This window comes from Neoarius graeffei, chromosome 9 (assembly GCF_027579695.1).
Source record: "Neoarius graeffei isolate fNeoGra1 chromosome 9, fNeoGra1.pri, whole genome shotgun sequence".
NCBI lineage: Eukaryota > Metazoa > Chordata > Actinopteri > Siluriformes > Ariidae > Neoarius > Neoarius graeffei.
The window spans coordinates 23,899,160-23,915,245 of NC_083577.1; the positions used below are offsets into that span (position 1 = coordinate 23,899,160).

Sequence of the window (16,086 nt, forward strand, 5' to 3'; positions counted from 1 at the left end):
TTTGGTGATGTGCCGTGGGATTTTTTTTGAATGTGAAATATGTGCCATGGCTCAAGAAAGGTTGGGAAACACTGGATTACTGTATTTGAAAGAAGTCGTGTTTGATGCTTGGTTATGAATTCTCAGTAGTCTGCATGTTAGTAATCATAACTTTTTATTTAGGTCATTTTTGTGAAAAAGCAATATACAGTCTAGACAATGAGAAGATTTTAGTATCAAAACACTAAAAGATCATGTGTTTAATCGTCATGTTTACGTTGGTGGCTTCTTATCCACTAAAATCAGCCCAATATAAACAATCCTTTCACGTTTTGTAAATTTGAATCTAGCTAAACACATTGGTGCATGTTCATTTGAAGAGTTTCACTTTTTGGAAGAAGGGTTTTGTGTTTTGTTTTTCCTCTCCTCTCTAATGAGCTTACTGATGAATATTTGAAGTCTTGGTACTTGAGTGCTGGAGGTGAAAGACAAACGGATGCCTTAATAAATCTGCTGCTGATGGTCTCTGTTTCTGGTCGCTGCAAAGAAAAGGAAAAATGAGGAATAATTTGTATAAATAAAATTAATTCATGCAGTTGTCCTGATTTAGAGCATCATTTTTAACGGTTATATGTTAATGTGATGTCTCACTAGTCGTTTGTTCGTTTCTTGCATGCTTCTTTTTATTTCTACTGTAATTACATCGTTTCAGATCCTGAATAGCATTACAGCACTGATCAGATGTGTTTTGAAAGAGTGTTGCTTCTTATCCAGTGTATTTATATTTAAAGTGTGTTTTTAGTACATGAAAAAATTGATGCATACAAATCACTTACTTGATCAAGCATGTTTGTACAAATCCTTTAGCTTCTTCTGAGAAGTCATCAGGTAGTGAAGGCATTAAACCTTTTTTGGCCCCAATATAGAAAAGAGCTGCCATCTTGCCCATGTGTGCCAGTGGTGGTTTTCCTGTGGCCATCTCAAAGACTGTGCACCCAATGCTCCATATATCTGATTTCTTACCATGGCCACTCTCATTAATCACTTCAGGAGCCATCCAGTACGGTGTACCATGCACAGATTTTAAGAAATCGCTCCGGCTTCCGCTGTGTGTCAAGCGGTTAAGACGACAAGCACAGCCAAAATCAATCAGCTTGATAATGCCACTGGGCATAAGCATAATGTTGTTTCCTTTCAAGTCCCTGTGGATGATGCTGTTTTCATGAAGGTAAACTACACCTTCTAAAATCTGTCGTGTGTAGAGGGTCAACACCACCTCCGGTAAGGGTCCGAAGCGATTGAGGATATTAGAGATGGAGCCTCCTGGGATATATTCCATCAAAATGCTGATTATGTTGCTGGAAAGGGTTGTTCCCAGGAACCCCACTATATTTTGGTGATGGAGGTTTTTCAGAAGGTCTACCTCTCTCTCCAGCCGATCATACTCCTCCTCTGTTGTCTTTGAGTTAGACTCGTCCAGCATCACCTGTTTGACAGCAATCAACTGGCCTTGACTCGTGAGTCCGCAGTACACCTGCAATAGTCAGGGAAGGGTCATGGTTAAACTGCATTTCACCTATTTTCTATAAACAACATGACGATCAATGTTAATTTTTTTTTTTACTAGTTTGACTGTAAAGTTACTTACAGTTCCATAGGCCCCTCTGCCCAGAATTTCTCCTTTGGTCCATGTAATTGTGTCGTCTACACTGGATCTCTCAGTAGAAAGCAGATTATCCAAAGGACTAACCTGTTAGACCATATGGAATGGAAAATCCTGTTGTGAGAATTTCATTAAAGGGACTTACTCACCCTTTCCAGAATCCAGTTTGTTGTTTTTGTTTTGAAATCACATGACTGCTACTCAGCCAGCTTTCTCCACAGCAAAACCTCTGCAAGTTCACTGTTAGTGATCCTGTCGAAGTCCATCTCAAACTTTTTCATCTGTCATACACTCACTGGCCACTTTATTAGGAAAACCCATCCATCTGCTGTTTGATGCAGTTATCTAAAATCAGCCGATCCTTTGACAGCAGCACGATGCATCAAATAATGCAGATACAAATCAAGAGCTTCAGTTAATGTTCACTTCAAACACCAGAATGGGAAAAAATGTGATCTCAAAGTGTGACTTTCACTGTGGCATGGGTGTTGGTGCCAGATGGACTGGTTTGAGTATTTCAGAAACTGCTGATCTCCTGGGGTTTTCTGTCGAGTTTACACAGAATGGTGCAAAGACAAAAAAGAAAAGGAAAAAAAAAATACTGAGCGAGTGACAGTTCTGTAGGTGGAAACCCGTCCGTCCATTATCTGTAACTGTTTATCCTGTGCAGGGTCGCGGGCAAGCTGGAGCCTATCCCAGCTGACTATGGGTGAGAGGCGGGGTACACCCTGGACAAGGGCTGACACATACAAACAACCATTCACATCTACGGTCAATTTAGAGCCACCAATTAGTCTAACCTGTGGGGGAAACTGGGAGAAACCGGCGCACCTGGAGGAAACCCACGCAGACATGGGGAGAACATGTAAACTCCACACAGCAAGGCCACTGGGCTCAAATCCAGAACTTTCTTGCTGTGGGGTGACAGTGCTCACCACTACACCACTGTGCAGCCCTGGGTGGAAACCCCTTGTTGAGAAGAGAGGTCAGAGGAAAATGGCCAGGTTGGTTCGAGCTGCCAGGAAGAATATAGTAACTCGTATAATCACTCTTTACAACCATGGTCAGCAGAAAAGCATCTCAGCATGCAACAGTAGAAGAACACACTGGGTTCCACTCCTGCAGCCAAGAACAGGAATCTTAGAAATATGAACGAGTTCCTATTAAAGTAGCTGGTGAGTGTGTGTGGAAGTTTTGAATACAATACGCTCAAGATTTTCTTTCATTCATGGCTGCCCGCTAGATGGCCAAGGCTGGTTCTGGTCTATTACAAACAGAACAACGATGCAGAAAACGGAATGGATTGGTCGAAATAATTTAACATATAAATTATCTTCAGTTTCACTTTACAATTTATGATCTATGGCTTATGATGTCACCGGATTGTTTTTCAAACAGTGGGATATCCATGGATACAAAAATGGTGACTCACTACTTCGTGCAAGGGTGACTCAACGCCTTTAATTATATGAATTTAATTTGCCTTGTTAGTTGTTTTTATATTGGTTTACCTCAGTAAAAACTTCCTCGACTTTTGATGGAGCATCATTTTTCATTTCGGGATTCTCAGGCTTTAGAGTCTCCACATCTCTTTCTTCCAACGAAATTAATTCTTCTGCCAAATGTTTCAGCAAATCATCTGTAATGGGCCCCTCACCCACTTCATCTAAAATCCTCTGGTATACAGGTGACTTTGTCCTGTCAGTTGTCCATGTGTTCAATAAGGGTTGTGATGGGAGCTGAACTGCAACAGAGTCCTCAATTACATTTGAGATTACGTCCCCTTTATTATTGTTGGGATCGTCTGTTTTTAGCTGTAAGAACTGCATGCAGGGTGTTCTGTGTGACTGAAACGAGCTGGATAAATCTCCCTGCTGATTATGGAAGGCTGTTCTTATATGTGTGTCTGAAGGAACTTCTCTGATCATTGACAGCATAGGACGACATTCAGTCTGTAATCGTACATCTGAACCATGCCTCTCATCTTCCTCAGTGGTGAGAAGTTTATCCTTCTTTATCTGGTTGTTCTCCTCAGTGCTAGGAATTACATTGGCATTATTCTGTTTCGAATCAATAGCTTGATCATGGCGTTGCATCTCAGGTGGTTGGATTTCCTTCCTCTTGCGTTGTTTACCTTTAGAAGTCATGCATTTCTGTTTCCTCCTGTTACCTTCCACAGGTTTCTGAGCTCTATGTTGTCCACTTGGTTGTTTCTTACCTTGAAGGGCAGACTGCACCTGCTTGGGCCTGTCTCCAGAACTGCCTATTCTAAGGTTTTCAAATATAGGGGTGGCAAACATTTCAAAAATAGCTGGTCCTTCATCTTCCTGATGGATTTCCAAAAACATGTCTCTATAACTGACGTAGTCCAGAGATGATTTTGTTCTTTGTGTCCCTAAAATTCCTGTCCTTTTACCTTGCCTTGTTGTTGTCTTTGTGTCCTGGATGAGAAGCTGCTTTTGGCTTTGGGATTTGTTCAACATCTTTTTTGTTCCACTCATTCTTCCTTGATGCAGAGACTCTGGAGTCCTTCTCCGGGTCAAGGCCGCATCCTTGAGTTTGGGACTATGTTTTATTATAGGTGCCATCTTTGGCCAATCCAGTTTGTTGCTGATCTCTTCACTAATAACGTTATCTGTGAGGGCTGTCTCTTTAATTACAACTCGTGATGACGGATTCCTTCTATTCCTTTTGGGTTTACCATAGTCCCGTGTCATATTTATTTGGTCTAAGATGTTAATTGTTTGGTTAGTGTGAGAAGACCTGCATTTTATGACCTCAGCTCTGGTAGTCTTACTGGCTTTGCTGGTTTCTGCTGAAGCAGGACGTAATGCAATATTTACAGGAGAGACATAGTGTTTCTCGATGTCAACAAAAGAGCCGGACTGTCCATCTCCCTCTGTAACTATCTCCTTAGGTCCATCAAGTTTATCTGAGGGAGATTCAATTAATTCCACACTTCTGTTAATTTTCAGAATGTCTGCTGAATATATTGTCCTGTTCTCCTCACAGAAATCTAGAGCTTCACTTTCTGGCCTCTCAAAAGCTTTCACTATTTTGGAAAATTCTGTTACAGAGTTCTGTGTTGTCTCTGCCTCAGGTTTTTGACACCTCATGAATTTTGATTTTATAGGCATGGGTTTGTTTGAATTAACATCATCTGTAATCTCAGAGTTCATCAGTTGTTGAGCATAAGAAGGGGGCATCAAGGCAATATGTGGTTCTTTCTGTAAGGTCCCAAACATCTGCCCTGACTCCTGAGGGCTTTTCTCTTCCTCTTCATCCAGAGAGCTTTGACTGCTATAGCTGCTCTCTTCGCTGCCCCTTCCTGTGCATCTTGATCCTCTGGAGAACCTCTCTTTTATTTCCTTAGAGCCAGAAGATAAGAGCTTGGTCGGCTTGGGGACCAGTGGACACTGGAAGTTTGAAATCGTGTGTCCATCCCGGTACTCTTGGTCAAGTGGAGCCAAATGTTTTGGAGTGCGTAGGCACGGACCAGGGAGTGGATCCTGAATGTTAAAATATAAAAGTTAAGTTTCCGAGAAACAGGAATTAATTGCAATACCAATAGGAAGCATCTTACCCTTTGCGCATCAACATCAGTGGTACTGAGCCCTGTAATTCATTGAAAAATTGCATCATTAACATACGCATGAACTTCTTTAGTTACAAGGATCATTTCTGATACTTCCCCAGCACTTACTGTTGTGTATATTGGTCTGTACTTGTAGTAGAAAACTTGCATCAAGGAGGTCCAGGCTTGGAGCAGACTGGCTAAGCTGAGAGAAATGTGCTCCTGGAGGAGACTCAAGGGTGACTTTGGTCTTCTCTGTAAGCCTTGGAGGTATGGGAACGAAATATGTTTTCATTGGCGCATCAGAGGTGGGACACAGGATACCAAATTTGGTCCAACATTTATTTCTCTCCCTCAGGCTTGGTAATGTTGTCCACCTGGGTAAAATGGGACATTTTGTATTGTATTCTAAATCAAAGACACTTTGAAAATGCAGAGTTGCACTCTGTTGTCCCTCCTCATTCTGGGATAATGGGATGACCTGGAAACATGGTCTTGTGCTGACAGGTGGTTGAACCTGTAACAGTATTCCTCTGTGCAGTCTTTGTGTAAAAGTGAGAGCAAGATATTCAAACGTGCATGGGCCAAGAAAGCCTTTTTCTAGCATATAGTGGGTCTGTGCACACAAGTGCAGCTCTTCGAGTGCTATTTTTCCTACTGTGTCATTGTTTGTTCATCACCAGATGGCTAATTTTGATTATCCATAACCGTTTATCCTGTGCAGGGTCGCAGGCAAGCTGGAGCCTATCCCAGCTGACTATGGGCGAGAGGCGGGGTACACCCTGGACAAGTCACCAAATCATTGCAGGGCTGACACATAGAGACAAACAACCATTCACACTCACATTCACACCTATGGTCAATTTAGAGCCATCAATTAGCCTAACCTGCATGTCTTTGGATTGTGGGAGAAACCGGAGCACCCGGAGGAAACCCACGCAGACACGGGGAGAACATGCAAACTCCACAGAGAAAGGCCCCCATCGGCCACTGGGCTCAAACCCAGAACTATGCTATGAGGCGACAGTGTTAACCACTACACCACCGTGCCGCCCCTAATTTTGATTATTTGAATACTAATTAAGTACAATTATGTTGGTGTACTCAGTTGACTCACTTAGTTGCCTTGCTGTTCGTCTTGGGCTCCATGGCACTTTGGAAGCACAAGGCAATGATCTTATCTGTGGACATATTGAAAGTCAAGTCACACGGTCTCAAGTAGTAAATATTCTCTGTGCCAGTGATGCTAGTAATTTGATAAGACTTTGCCAAAACACAACTAACTCTTTGCTGAGGATAAACATGTACATGTCCACCACTGATGCAGGTTAGATAAGCATCTTTGCAAGACATGCAATACTTCTTAAGTCATAGTAATCATATTTATTAATAGGATGAGCGTAAAACCTTACCCCTGCCACCTTCCTTGACAGCTGTGAATATCTTGAGAATTTTTAAATTATTATTATTTATAAGAATTATTTCCCTTACAGAAGCTTGATGTCTTCAAATGTTGAGCTTTGTGTTGTATGGGTCCATACTCTGAGATCACTTGGCTGTTTTCTGCTAAGTGACTCTGCTTAGTCAGACCCACCCCTTGCATTGTCACTGGTGCTTTGTGGGATGGGCTTGGCTTGTGAGTATCAATGTGTTGACAGAGGCAGGCTAGTGAGTTTAATGCAGCGGAGAGATCTGCCTCAGGGGGTGGTTGGGAAAAACAGAGGACAGAGAGCTACTGTATTTCTGTAAATGCTGCGCAGGGGGAGCTTTGGCATGTTGTCTTTTTTGGCTCTCAAAAGGATAAAATAATTGTTTTCAAACAAAATTAACTCACCTTGGTGGAAATTTTTATGGTCTTCTTGGACAGCAATATATGCATGTGGTTCCTTTACATCCTGCAAACAAGAGAGATTAAACATTTTTTCTCTTCTTAGCATCTTTACAGCACTTCCCCTCTGTCTTAGGGCAAGTGCTGGAATACACACAAGTAAACACTGACCCATCCTTGACTGAATGCAGGTGAGGCTCATTTTCAGTGCTGAGTATATCAAAGTCATCTATTAAAATATTACCCAGGATATTCAGTAGGAACTCTAACTGTGGAACATGATAAACTGTATTCCAAATGTACTATATATAAATTAACTTTGAATGGGAATACAAATACCCCATGTGAAAATCCCAAGCATGCCTCAATACACTATATGACCAAAAGTTCATCAACACCTGACCATCACATTCATATGTGGTTCTTCCCCAAACCATAGTCACACATTTGGAAGCATGCAATAGTATAGAATGCCTTTGTATGCGGTAACATTAAAATTTCCATTCACTGGGAACCTGTTACAGCATGACAGTGTCCCTATGCAAGCTCCATAAAGACATGGTTTGCCAATGATGGTGTGGAAGAAATTGAGTGACCTACACAGAACCTTGACCTTCTTCAGTTCTTTTCCAAGAATCATGGTTGCCAACTCTCAAAAATTGGCCAGGAGACTCATGGTTGAGTTGACTGGGTTGTTGAAGAGAAATTTTAATGCTACAGCATACAAAGGCATTCTATACTTTTGTGTGCTTCCAAATGTGTGACTACAGTTTGGGGAAGAACCACATAAGAACCAGTCAACTCAACCAGGAGTCTCCTGGCCAATCTTTGTTGGTTGGCAACCATGACTCTTGGAAAAGAACTGAAGAAGGCTGTCTACCTGACTGCATAATAAGAGCTAAACGTTAATTGTAGATGTTGTGTTAGAGCAACATTCTGCCTTTGAAAGGTTACCCAACATGTACTAAGGGCTGATGGAATCAGTTGCTATCTTTCTAAAAGGTGCAGACGTCTTACCCTTACATTGGCCAAAGTAGAGAACGCGTGTGGAGAAGAGAGGCTGTGGGAATTATCACAGCATTCTGCAGGGAAATGTAACTCTGGCACCACATGTGCAGGCACTGTTCATAAAGGCACAATGCAATGGATAGCATGAGTCACCAAGCAAACCTCTAAGGAAGTGTTTACAGGAATCAGAACAGTAGACCTGAGAATAAGTTATTCTCATATATTATTAGCATTCTTTTGAATGAAGCTAATCTCACCTGACTGAACTTGATTTTCCAAAATGATCTGGAGCAGCTCATCTTTGATTGAGCCCTTTATCTGAGAGACATAGGTAAGAACAGTGCAGCTCTTTCGGTCTCGGATATCAATGCTTCTGAAGAACAGATGATTTGAGGATTTATTGTTAGTAAATATGTCTTTGGATCTTAATCCCATCCATGGTTGAGACCAAGAACCATCTGAAATGAGCCTTTCCCAGCATCCCGCTCACGATCTAGACTTATTTACGATGCTGCAACAGTCTGTATTTATTGAGCTGAGGCTTGTTTTACTACCTCTTTAGGGAAAATAATGAAAGTGCAAATTGTATTATAAACAAAATTAAATGAGCTTGATTTCCTTACGCAGACTGAGACAGTAGAGTCTTCACTACTTTGGTAGGATCATATTCCCATCCCATGGTGCCTTTAAATCCCTCAAACAGATCCACATCCCTCACTGCCAGCATCAGTGGGGTCAGTCCATTCTGGTTCTGGATGTTCACGTCCACAGAGTCTGTCTCAAACTACAAGACAAAGGTAAATCTTTTTTCCCAGGATAGATAGGTCACTTATAATTTATACTTAATTTGGGCAGAAGCAACAGCTTGGTTTCTTTTGCCTTCCATTGTCACACATGTAACACCCCTGGCTGTGGGGTGGGGTGGGGTGGGAGTGGGGGTGTTTCCTTTTGTCAGTAATTACAAATGGCCATTGCTGACAGTCTACTTTCCAATCTGTCAGAGTATCTGAACTGTGCTTCATTGTGTGGCAGTACTTAAAAGCATCTGAACATGGTGTCATGTTGCCCACCTGCCAAATGGTAAGTGGGAGTCAGAGACTGGTTTGCTTACCAGCAGGTGCTGTAGGCCGTGAATATCCCCTCTCCAAGCGACCTCTAAGAGCTGAGCACGGTGGCCTAACGGTCTCAATATGGCAGCCAACAGCTCCTTCTGTAGGTCTGGCTGACTGACATGCAGCACTGTCTGATTGCTGTGGTTGCACAGTGTTGCATCTGCTCCCCTTTCCAAAAGGAAATGCATGACCTGCATCCAAACATGAATATTAGAACAGCTTCTTTTGCATTAGGGTCATAATAAAGGCTTTGGTTGGTTTTGGCATCACATAATGAAATAATTGGTTACGTGAGCATTAAGCGCAGCATGGGACTTGAAAGCCTTCCTCCCAGTGTATCCTGCACTCTTGTAGGAAGTCATGCTTGTTTTGAATCTCCTTTTGAATTGGTCTTAGCGATCATTATATCAAAAAACAAGTGATGAAATCAGATTTGTTAGCTATGCATTATCAGTTGAATTAGATTTTTGCTTGCACACTTGTTTTTCGGAGTACAATACATGACTATTTAAGTGACTCCTAGACTGTATTAATTGATGTCATTAGGTACATTATGGACCAATTTAATGGTTGTAAAGAAAGCAGTCCCACTTGACTTCCTTTGACTGAAAGCCTAGTAAACTCCCCTTTTGGAAGAATGCCACAGGCAGATAAAGCCTTGAGACCATATGATTTCACACTATATGGCCAAAAGTATGTGGACACCTGACCATCACACCCATATGTGTTCCTTCCCCAAACTTTTCCCACAAAGTTGGAAGCACATAACTGTGTAGAATGTCTTTGTATGCTGTAGCATTATCTCATCTCATCTCGTTATCTCTAGCTGCTTTATCCTGTTCTACAGGGTCGCAGGCAAGCTGGAGCCTATCCCAGCTGACTACGGGCAAAAGGCGGGGTACACCCTGGACAAGTCGTAAAGTCATCACAGGGCTGACACATAGACACAGACAACCATTCACATTCACACCTACAGTCAATTTAGAGTCACTAGTTAACCTAACCTGCATGTCTTTGGACTGTGGGGGAAACCGGAGCACCTGGAGGAAACCCACGCGGACACAGGGAGCACATGCAAACTCCACACAGAAAGGCCCTCATGGGCCACGGGGCTCGAACCCAGACCTTCTTGCTGTGAGGCGACAGCGCTAACCACTACGTCACCGTGCCGCCCTGTAGCATTATCATTTCCTTTTATTGGAATTAAGAGGCCCAAACCTGCTGCAGCATGATAATGCCCCTGTGCACTAAGTGAGCTCCAGAAAGACATGGTTGGAGTGGAAGAAGTTGAGTGTCCTGCTCTGACCGCAACACCTTCAGGATGAACTGGAATGCCGACTGCTCCCCAGGCCTCCTCACCCAGCACCAGTGCCTCACCTCACTAATGCTCCCCATAGCCACACTCCAAAATCTAGTGGAAAGTCTTCCCAGAAGAGTGGAGGTTATTATAAATGTAAAAGGGGACTAAATTTGTAATGGGATGTTCAACATGCACATATGGGTCCTTCTCCCCCCTTTACTAAGGTGGGAGCCTCATCCCAAATGAAACAATGGGTAAGGTATTTTTCAAGTGCTGGCAACAAACTCATCCCAACTTCCCTTTACAGTGAGGTGATAATATCATCTTCAACTTTATAGATTAGTAACATTCTGATTTACTACAATGTATTTCTATGTTTTAGTACAATAGAATTACCCAGTCTCTTACCATGTCAAGGCCCATCTGACAGGCACTGATAAGAGGAGTAGAACCCTGGGCATTGTGAGGCTGGTCCAGCTCTTCCCAGGAGTAAAGTCCATCTTCCAGTCCTCGAGTCACTGCTTCCAGTTCACCCTTTAACAGCAGATCCACAAAACCTCTTTCCTCAGTCTTCATGCTGTAGTCCTTGGAGTTACATGAATCCAGATACTGATGGAGGAGGAGTGGCTTTGGTCTTTTTACAGTATTCTCTCCATAAATTCAAAGATGTGCTGTTCTGTCACACATTTTTGAAGTTTTAATTAGATGAACAGTAGATCTCCTTTAGATCAAGGCTGGTGGAAGGATATGAGATTTTCCAGATTGGGCAACAGTGTGTGTATTTGTCAAATCACGGTTTAAACTATCTTAATGCTTGGCACCGCAGCAGTAAGCATTCCAGAGAATTAATGAGTAACCTGTTTTTTGCTATTTGTTCTAGCATACTACTTTCTTGACACACTAGTTCCAAATGTTTGTAGAAAGAAATAACATTGCTCACCTTTTAACCCAACCTCTCACCAGCTGTCCATGCAGAAGAACAGAATATGAAGCACATAAATGGTGCACTCATATGTGAGTGTGAATATATTTTTAAGCATTATTAGTGTTCATTCTTCCCCTGTGCTTGTTTTGTTCAGCATTGAACAGCGTTGAGTTTACAACTTGTCCCTATGGAGACGGTGGGGTTGGAGATCAACAATGAGCTCAAGGTTGAACTCGGATTCAGTCTGACAGTCGCCTTTGTATTGAGTTAAACTGGTTTTATTTTCCCCAGTGAAAAGGTTTTCCTCATTCTGATAAAGATTTGGTTGATCAAGTAGAGAAGTACCTGACAATGTTAAAAGTGCAAAAGGTTTATAAACATTCTTAACAAGTAATTCATGTTTTAGTAGTTTTCTAGATGTCTCAGGATAAATCTCAAATGTTCTTGTTTTTCGTGCCATAGATTTTATGATTAAAAACACATTGATTGATGCCTGGAAATACTTTGCAAACAAGGTCAAACAAACCATTAAAACTTTTTCTGCTTCTTCCTCCTTGTCCAGCACTGTTGCCAGGTCGGGGTCCATGTGGACCCTGTTGATCCACATATACTAATTGGAGCATTGTTTTATGCCAGATGCCCTTTCTGCCACAACCTTCCCACTTCTGGGCTTGGGAAACAACCATTCATACCTGTGGGCAATTTAGAGTAGCCAGTTAGCTTAACTACATGTTTTTGGACTGTGGGAAGAAACCAGAGCACCCAGAGGAAAACCATGCAGACACGGGGAGAACATGCAAATGCCACACAGAAAGGTCCCTGTCGGCCACTGGGCTCAAACCTAGAGCCTTCTTGCTGTGAGGCAACAGTGCTAACCACCACACCACCGTGCCACCTGGACCATTAAAACTTGTAGAGAAATATTTTGAAATTATACATTATGAACCATTGATTTGGCATGTATCCATCCATCCATTATCTGTAGCTACTTATCCTGTACAGGGTTGCAGGCAAGTTGGAGCCTATCCCAGCTGACTATGGGCAAGAGGCGGGGTACACCCTGGACAAGTCACCAGGTCATCGCAGGGCTGACGCATAGAGACAAACAACCATTCACACTCACAGTTAGCCTAACCTGCGTGTATTTGGAGGAAACCAGAGCACCCAGAGGAAACCCACGCAGACACAGGGAGAACATGCAAACTCCACACAGAAAGGCCCTTGTCAGCCGCTGGGCTCAAACCCAGGACCTTCTTGCGATGAGGCAACAGTGCTAACGACTACACCACCATGCCGCCCCTGGCACGTATCCCAGCATACTAAATGTACTCTTTATCATTGTCATTTGCTATGCTTAACATGCTTACAAACTGTCAAGGCTGAGCAAAAATTTGGACATACCGTACAAGGGATGGGGCAAAATAAGAGAACAGTACATTTAAGAAAGGGCCATGATTCGTAATTGACTGATCCAAGTTTACCTGCACAGGTCATTCATTCATTCATTCATTTATTCATTCATTCACCTTCATTACACACTTTTATCCTGGTCAGGGTCATGGTAGATCCAGAAACACATGAGAAACCAGTCCAGTAGAGTCAGGTCAATTATGTAAGGAATAAATAGCTCCTGGATGTGTTCTAATAGGAAGATAATTATGCAATATGACCTGGCATGAAGCAGAGTTGCTCTTACCATGACAAAGTTGACTATTTTCTTGTAAAAGCTCATCCTGAAGATATTCCTGAAGACTTTCCCATGTAACCTTACAGTTACTGCTTTGCTTCACTGTTACAAAGACACTGGAGGCTCCTTCAAAAAATGCAAAGTCATTGTCTCCTGACATTGTTTTAAAAAATATATATTTGTAAGGAACATCTGCTGTATAAATCCCTGTGTATGTTGTCTATGTACATATCAATAATAACATTAAGAACAAGTAAATTAATATTAACCTGTGATTGTCCTTGGAGTGAACAACTGTCTGAGTCATTGTTATTGAGAATTATTCAACACCTCCTGACCAGTCAGAACCATGAATTCAATCTTGCTATAGTATAAACAGGACTGATTTAGAAGAGCAGATATGCAAGAGATAATTAGTGTTTTTATATGTGAGATTTCAAAGCAACATGAGGTAATCAGGAAATAAGTGATCCATTCATGCTATGTTGCCAACTGGAGGTGCATCACTCTCGAAACAGGGAAACTATTCAATGATTATGTCATTGCAATGACTGTCAAACATGGACAAATGACATCAACAAATTGGAACATTGGTCACTAGTCAAAGGATCGAAAAAGACACTTTACAAGCCATGGCCTAAAGGTTAGCAAAGCAGCTTTTGGACCAAAAGGTTGGTAGTTCGATTCATTGGACTAGCAGGAATGGCTGAAGTGTCCTTGAGCAAGGCACCTAACCCCTAACTGTTCCCCAGACTGCCCATTGCTGTGGGTTTGTCAGGGTCCTGTTGTCGTCGGCTGTCCATCACTACTAGCGATGATGACTGTTTCATTAGGATGCACAGAAACGCATATGGGCCATGAGGCCCACACCAGAGCGACAGAGTCATCTGCAGTGGTGGCATGAACTGCCCGGCCGAGCCGCCACGGAATGTCTGGCCTCATGAGCTCTTGCATACTATTCTCCTCTCCTAACAAAGCGCCTTGCACAGTAAGGTAAGACAAATGATGTTGTGACCTCATTGTGTTGTCTCTCTGGACCTCCAGACCTGATGACAAGTGGTGCACAAAAGTGCCACAGATCTGACGGGTATGGAAGTTGCCCTGCAGTGCCAACTAACTTGCCAAGTGATGCCATCCATTGGCCATTTGAGTGGCTCTTCTGCAAGCCATCTGGTGGTGTGCCATTGACCCTGTTGGGTTCATCTGCCACAATGCACTGAAAAGCGCCCTGCTGCCAGTGCCTTATTGGTGATGTACTATTTAACCCATAGCTGGAACCCAGGCAGGTGCTACCACTCTGGGTCAGAGTGGACCTGGGAGCAATGGTGATTAAGGGGTAACTCCATTTTCCCCAATACTCATGTCCTCCTGGACCTGAGACTCACCACCAGTTGCAATTTAAAGTCATACCCTGGTCCTGTTGTGCATAGCTCTGGATAAGACTGTCTGCTAAATGCCTATAATGTAATGTAATACAGTGACAATTACTAAATGTTCTAAAAGACAAAGTCCCTCCTGTGCCAGGACCTGGTCTTCCCAGGCAGTCTCCTGTCCCAGTACTAACCACACCTTTAAGGTTCATTGGGCAGCGTCGATCTCTGTTTCTATAGCCCTTGGCCTCTTACCTATTACATACCTAGGGTTACAGTGGGAGGCCAGTCCTCTGGTAAATATAAGAGTTTGAGTCCCTACTCACATCTATATTACGACGTGCCTCGTCAGATGGCAGTAGGTACCATTTTTATGAATGTCTTTTGTATGACCCAACCACAAATCGAACACGCAATCTCCTGGTGAAGAGGTGGACACACTAACCACTAGGACAATTTGCAGTGCACTGAATGTCCAGCCATATAATTAACCACAGCCACCAGATTTTGAATGCACACCTCAGTGACACGGTCTCAACAAGAACTGGACATTGGGAGCTTCACAAACCTGGAATTTATGGCAGAGCTGCCATTCAGAAACCTATTGTATCAAAGGCAATGAGTGAATACACAACTTTGTGTATGAAGCATAAAACCAAGAATTATAAGCAATCAAAAAGTCAACTTTCACAATATTTCCTACCAAGCCAGTGGATGCCAACTGTTAAGCACATTAGAGATCCATAATGGTCTGAGCAGGCATCGTGTCAGAGATTTATTAGGTCCAGTGATTGTGAATAAATATGAGACATTTTTACAGAACCAGATGCTCCTTATGGTGCAAACATTTTTCCTGTAGATGTTCCCATAATCCAGGGTGGTATGCATACTGCTAAAATTGCTCAACAGTGTTTTGCTGAAACAAGTTGTAGCCTTACATAGCCTCCATAATCATTGGTTTTAAACATCATGGAACCTTTATGGGAAGTTCTCGAGTGCAGACTGTGAAGTATATGTACAGTATCTACCTCCTTCTTCTCGAGGAACACCAACCATTCAGGACTTGATTGCATTCCAAGAAGGGTTAAAGCTCTTCTGGAGGCAAAAGGGTGGTCATATATTGTTATGGCTTTCCATGATTTTTCCACCTCCTGTATTTTACAGTTTTTTACAATTGTTTACACACAATTTTGAAAACAGGGCTCCTTTTTTCTAAACACCTCACACAATTAACCAAACAACACACCCAATTAGCAGAACATAACAGGTTGGTAGCAAAATGGACTATTTCAGTCAAAACTGTAAACAAATTGATAAAAACCTTATAATGTTCTCATGTCACTAACACATTCTTTCAGTGATTCTACACTGTCTACATGTTATACACACTAGCACAATAAATTCAAAATACATCTGTAAAAACCCTTTTACATTATATGGATCTTTTTCAGAAATATTTTTTGAGAGCATCAGGATAATTTAGATCACAAAATATTTTGACGAACCCAAGACTTTCTTCATGATTACTATGAGATATACAGAGAAAATGTACAATAAACTTATCAAACAATGCACAAAACTGCTGCAGGCCGACAATATTTATTTCTTTTACGTACTTTATCATATGTTCAGTACAATTC

At 42.2% G+C, this 16,086-nt stretch overlaps 1 protein-coding gene across 1 annotated transcript; it reads right to left on the bottom strand.

The window, feature by feature from the left end:
* Positions 1-247: 247 nt before the first annotated feature.
* On the bottom strand, positions 248-11,040 carry map3k19 (mitogen-activated protein kinase kinase kinase 19). Its single transcript, XM_060928630.1, has 13 exons — positions 10,873-11,040; positions 9,164-9,355; positions 8,676-8,836; positions 8,310-8,425; positions 8,062-8,165; positions 7,051-7,111; positions 6,334-6,397; positions 5,346-5,593; positions 5,226-5,257; positions 3,154-5,151; positions 1,628-1,729; positions 816-1,513; positions 248-518 (listed from the first exon to the last, which is right to left on the bottom strand). The coding sequence occupies exons 1-13, from the start codon at positions 11,038-11,040 to the stop codon at positions 419-421; spliced, it is 4,044 nt and encodes a 1,347-aa protein (XP_060784613.1). The 3' UTR covers positions 248-418.
* Positions 11,041-16,086: the final 5,046 nt, after the last annotated feature.

Bases quoted from the DNA above. Each gene is read 5' to 3' on its own strand.
- map3k19 (XM_060928630.1), bottom strand. From the start codon at position 11,040: ATGAAGACTGAGGAAAGAGGTTTTGTGGATCTGCTGTTAAAGGGTGAA. The intron at 8,426-8,675 runs GTAAGGAAATCA...TCTGTTCTTCAG, and splicing joins ACTCTACTGTCTCAGTCTGC to AAGCATTGATATCCGAGACC. The intron at 519-815 runs GTAAGTGATTTG...TTTTCTTTGCAG, and splicing joins GTACAAACATGCTTGATCAA to CGACCAGAAACAGAGACCAT.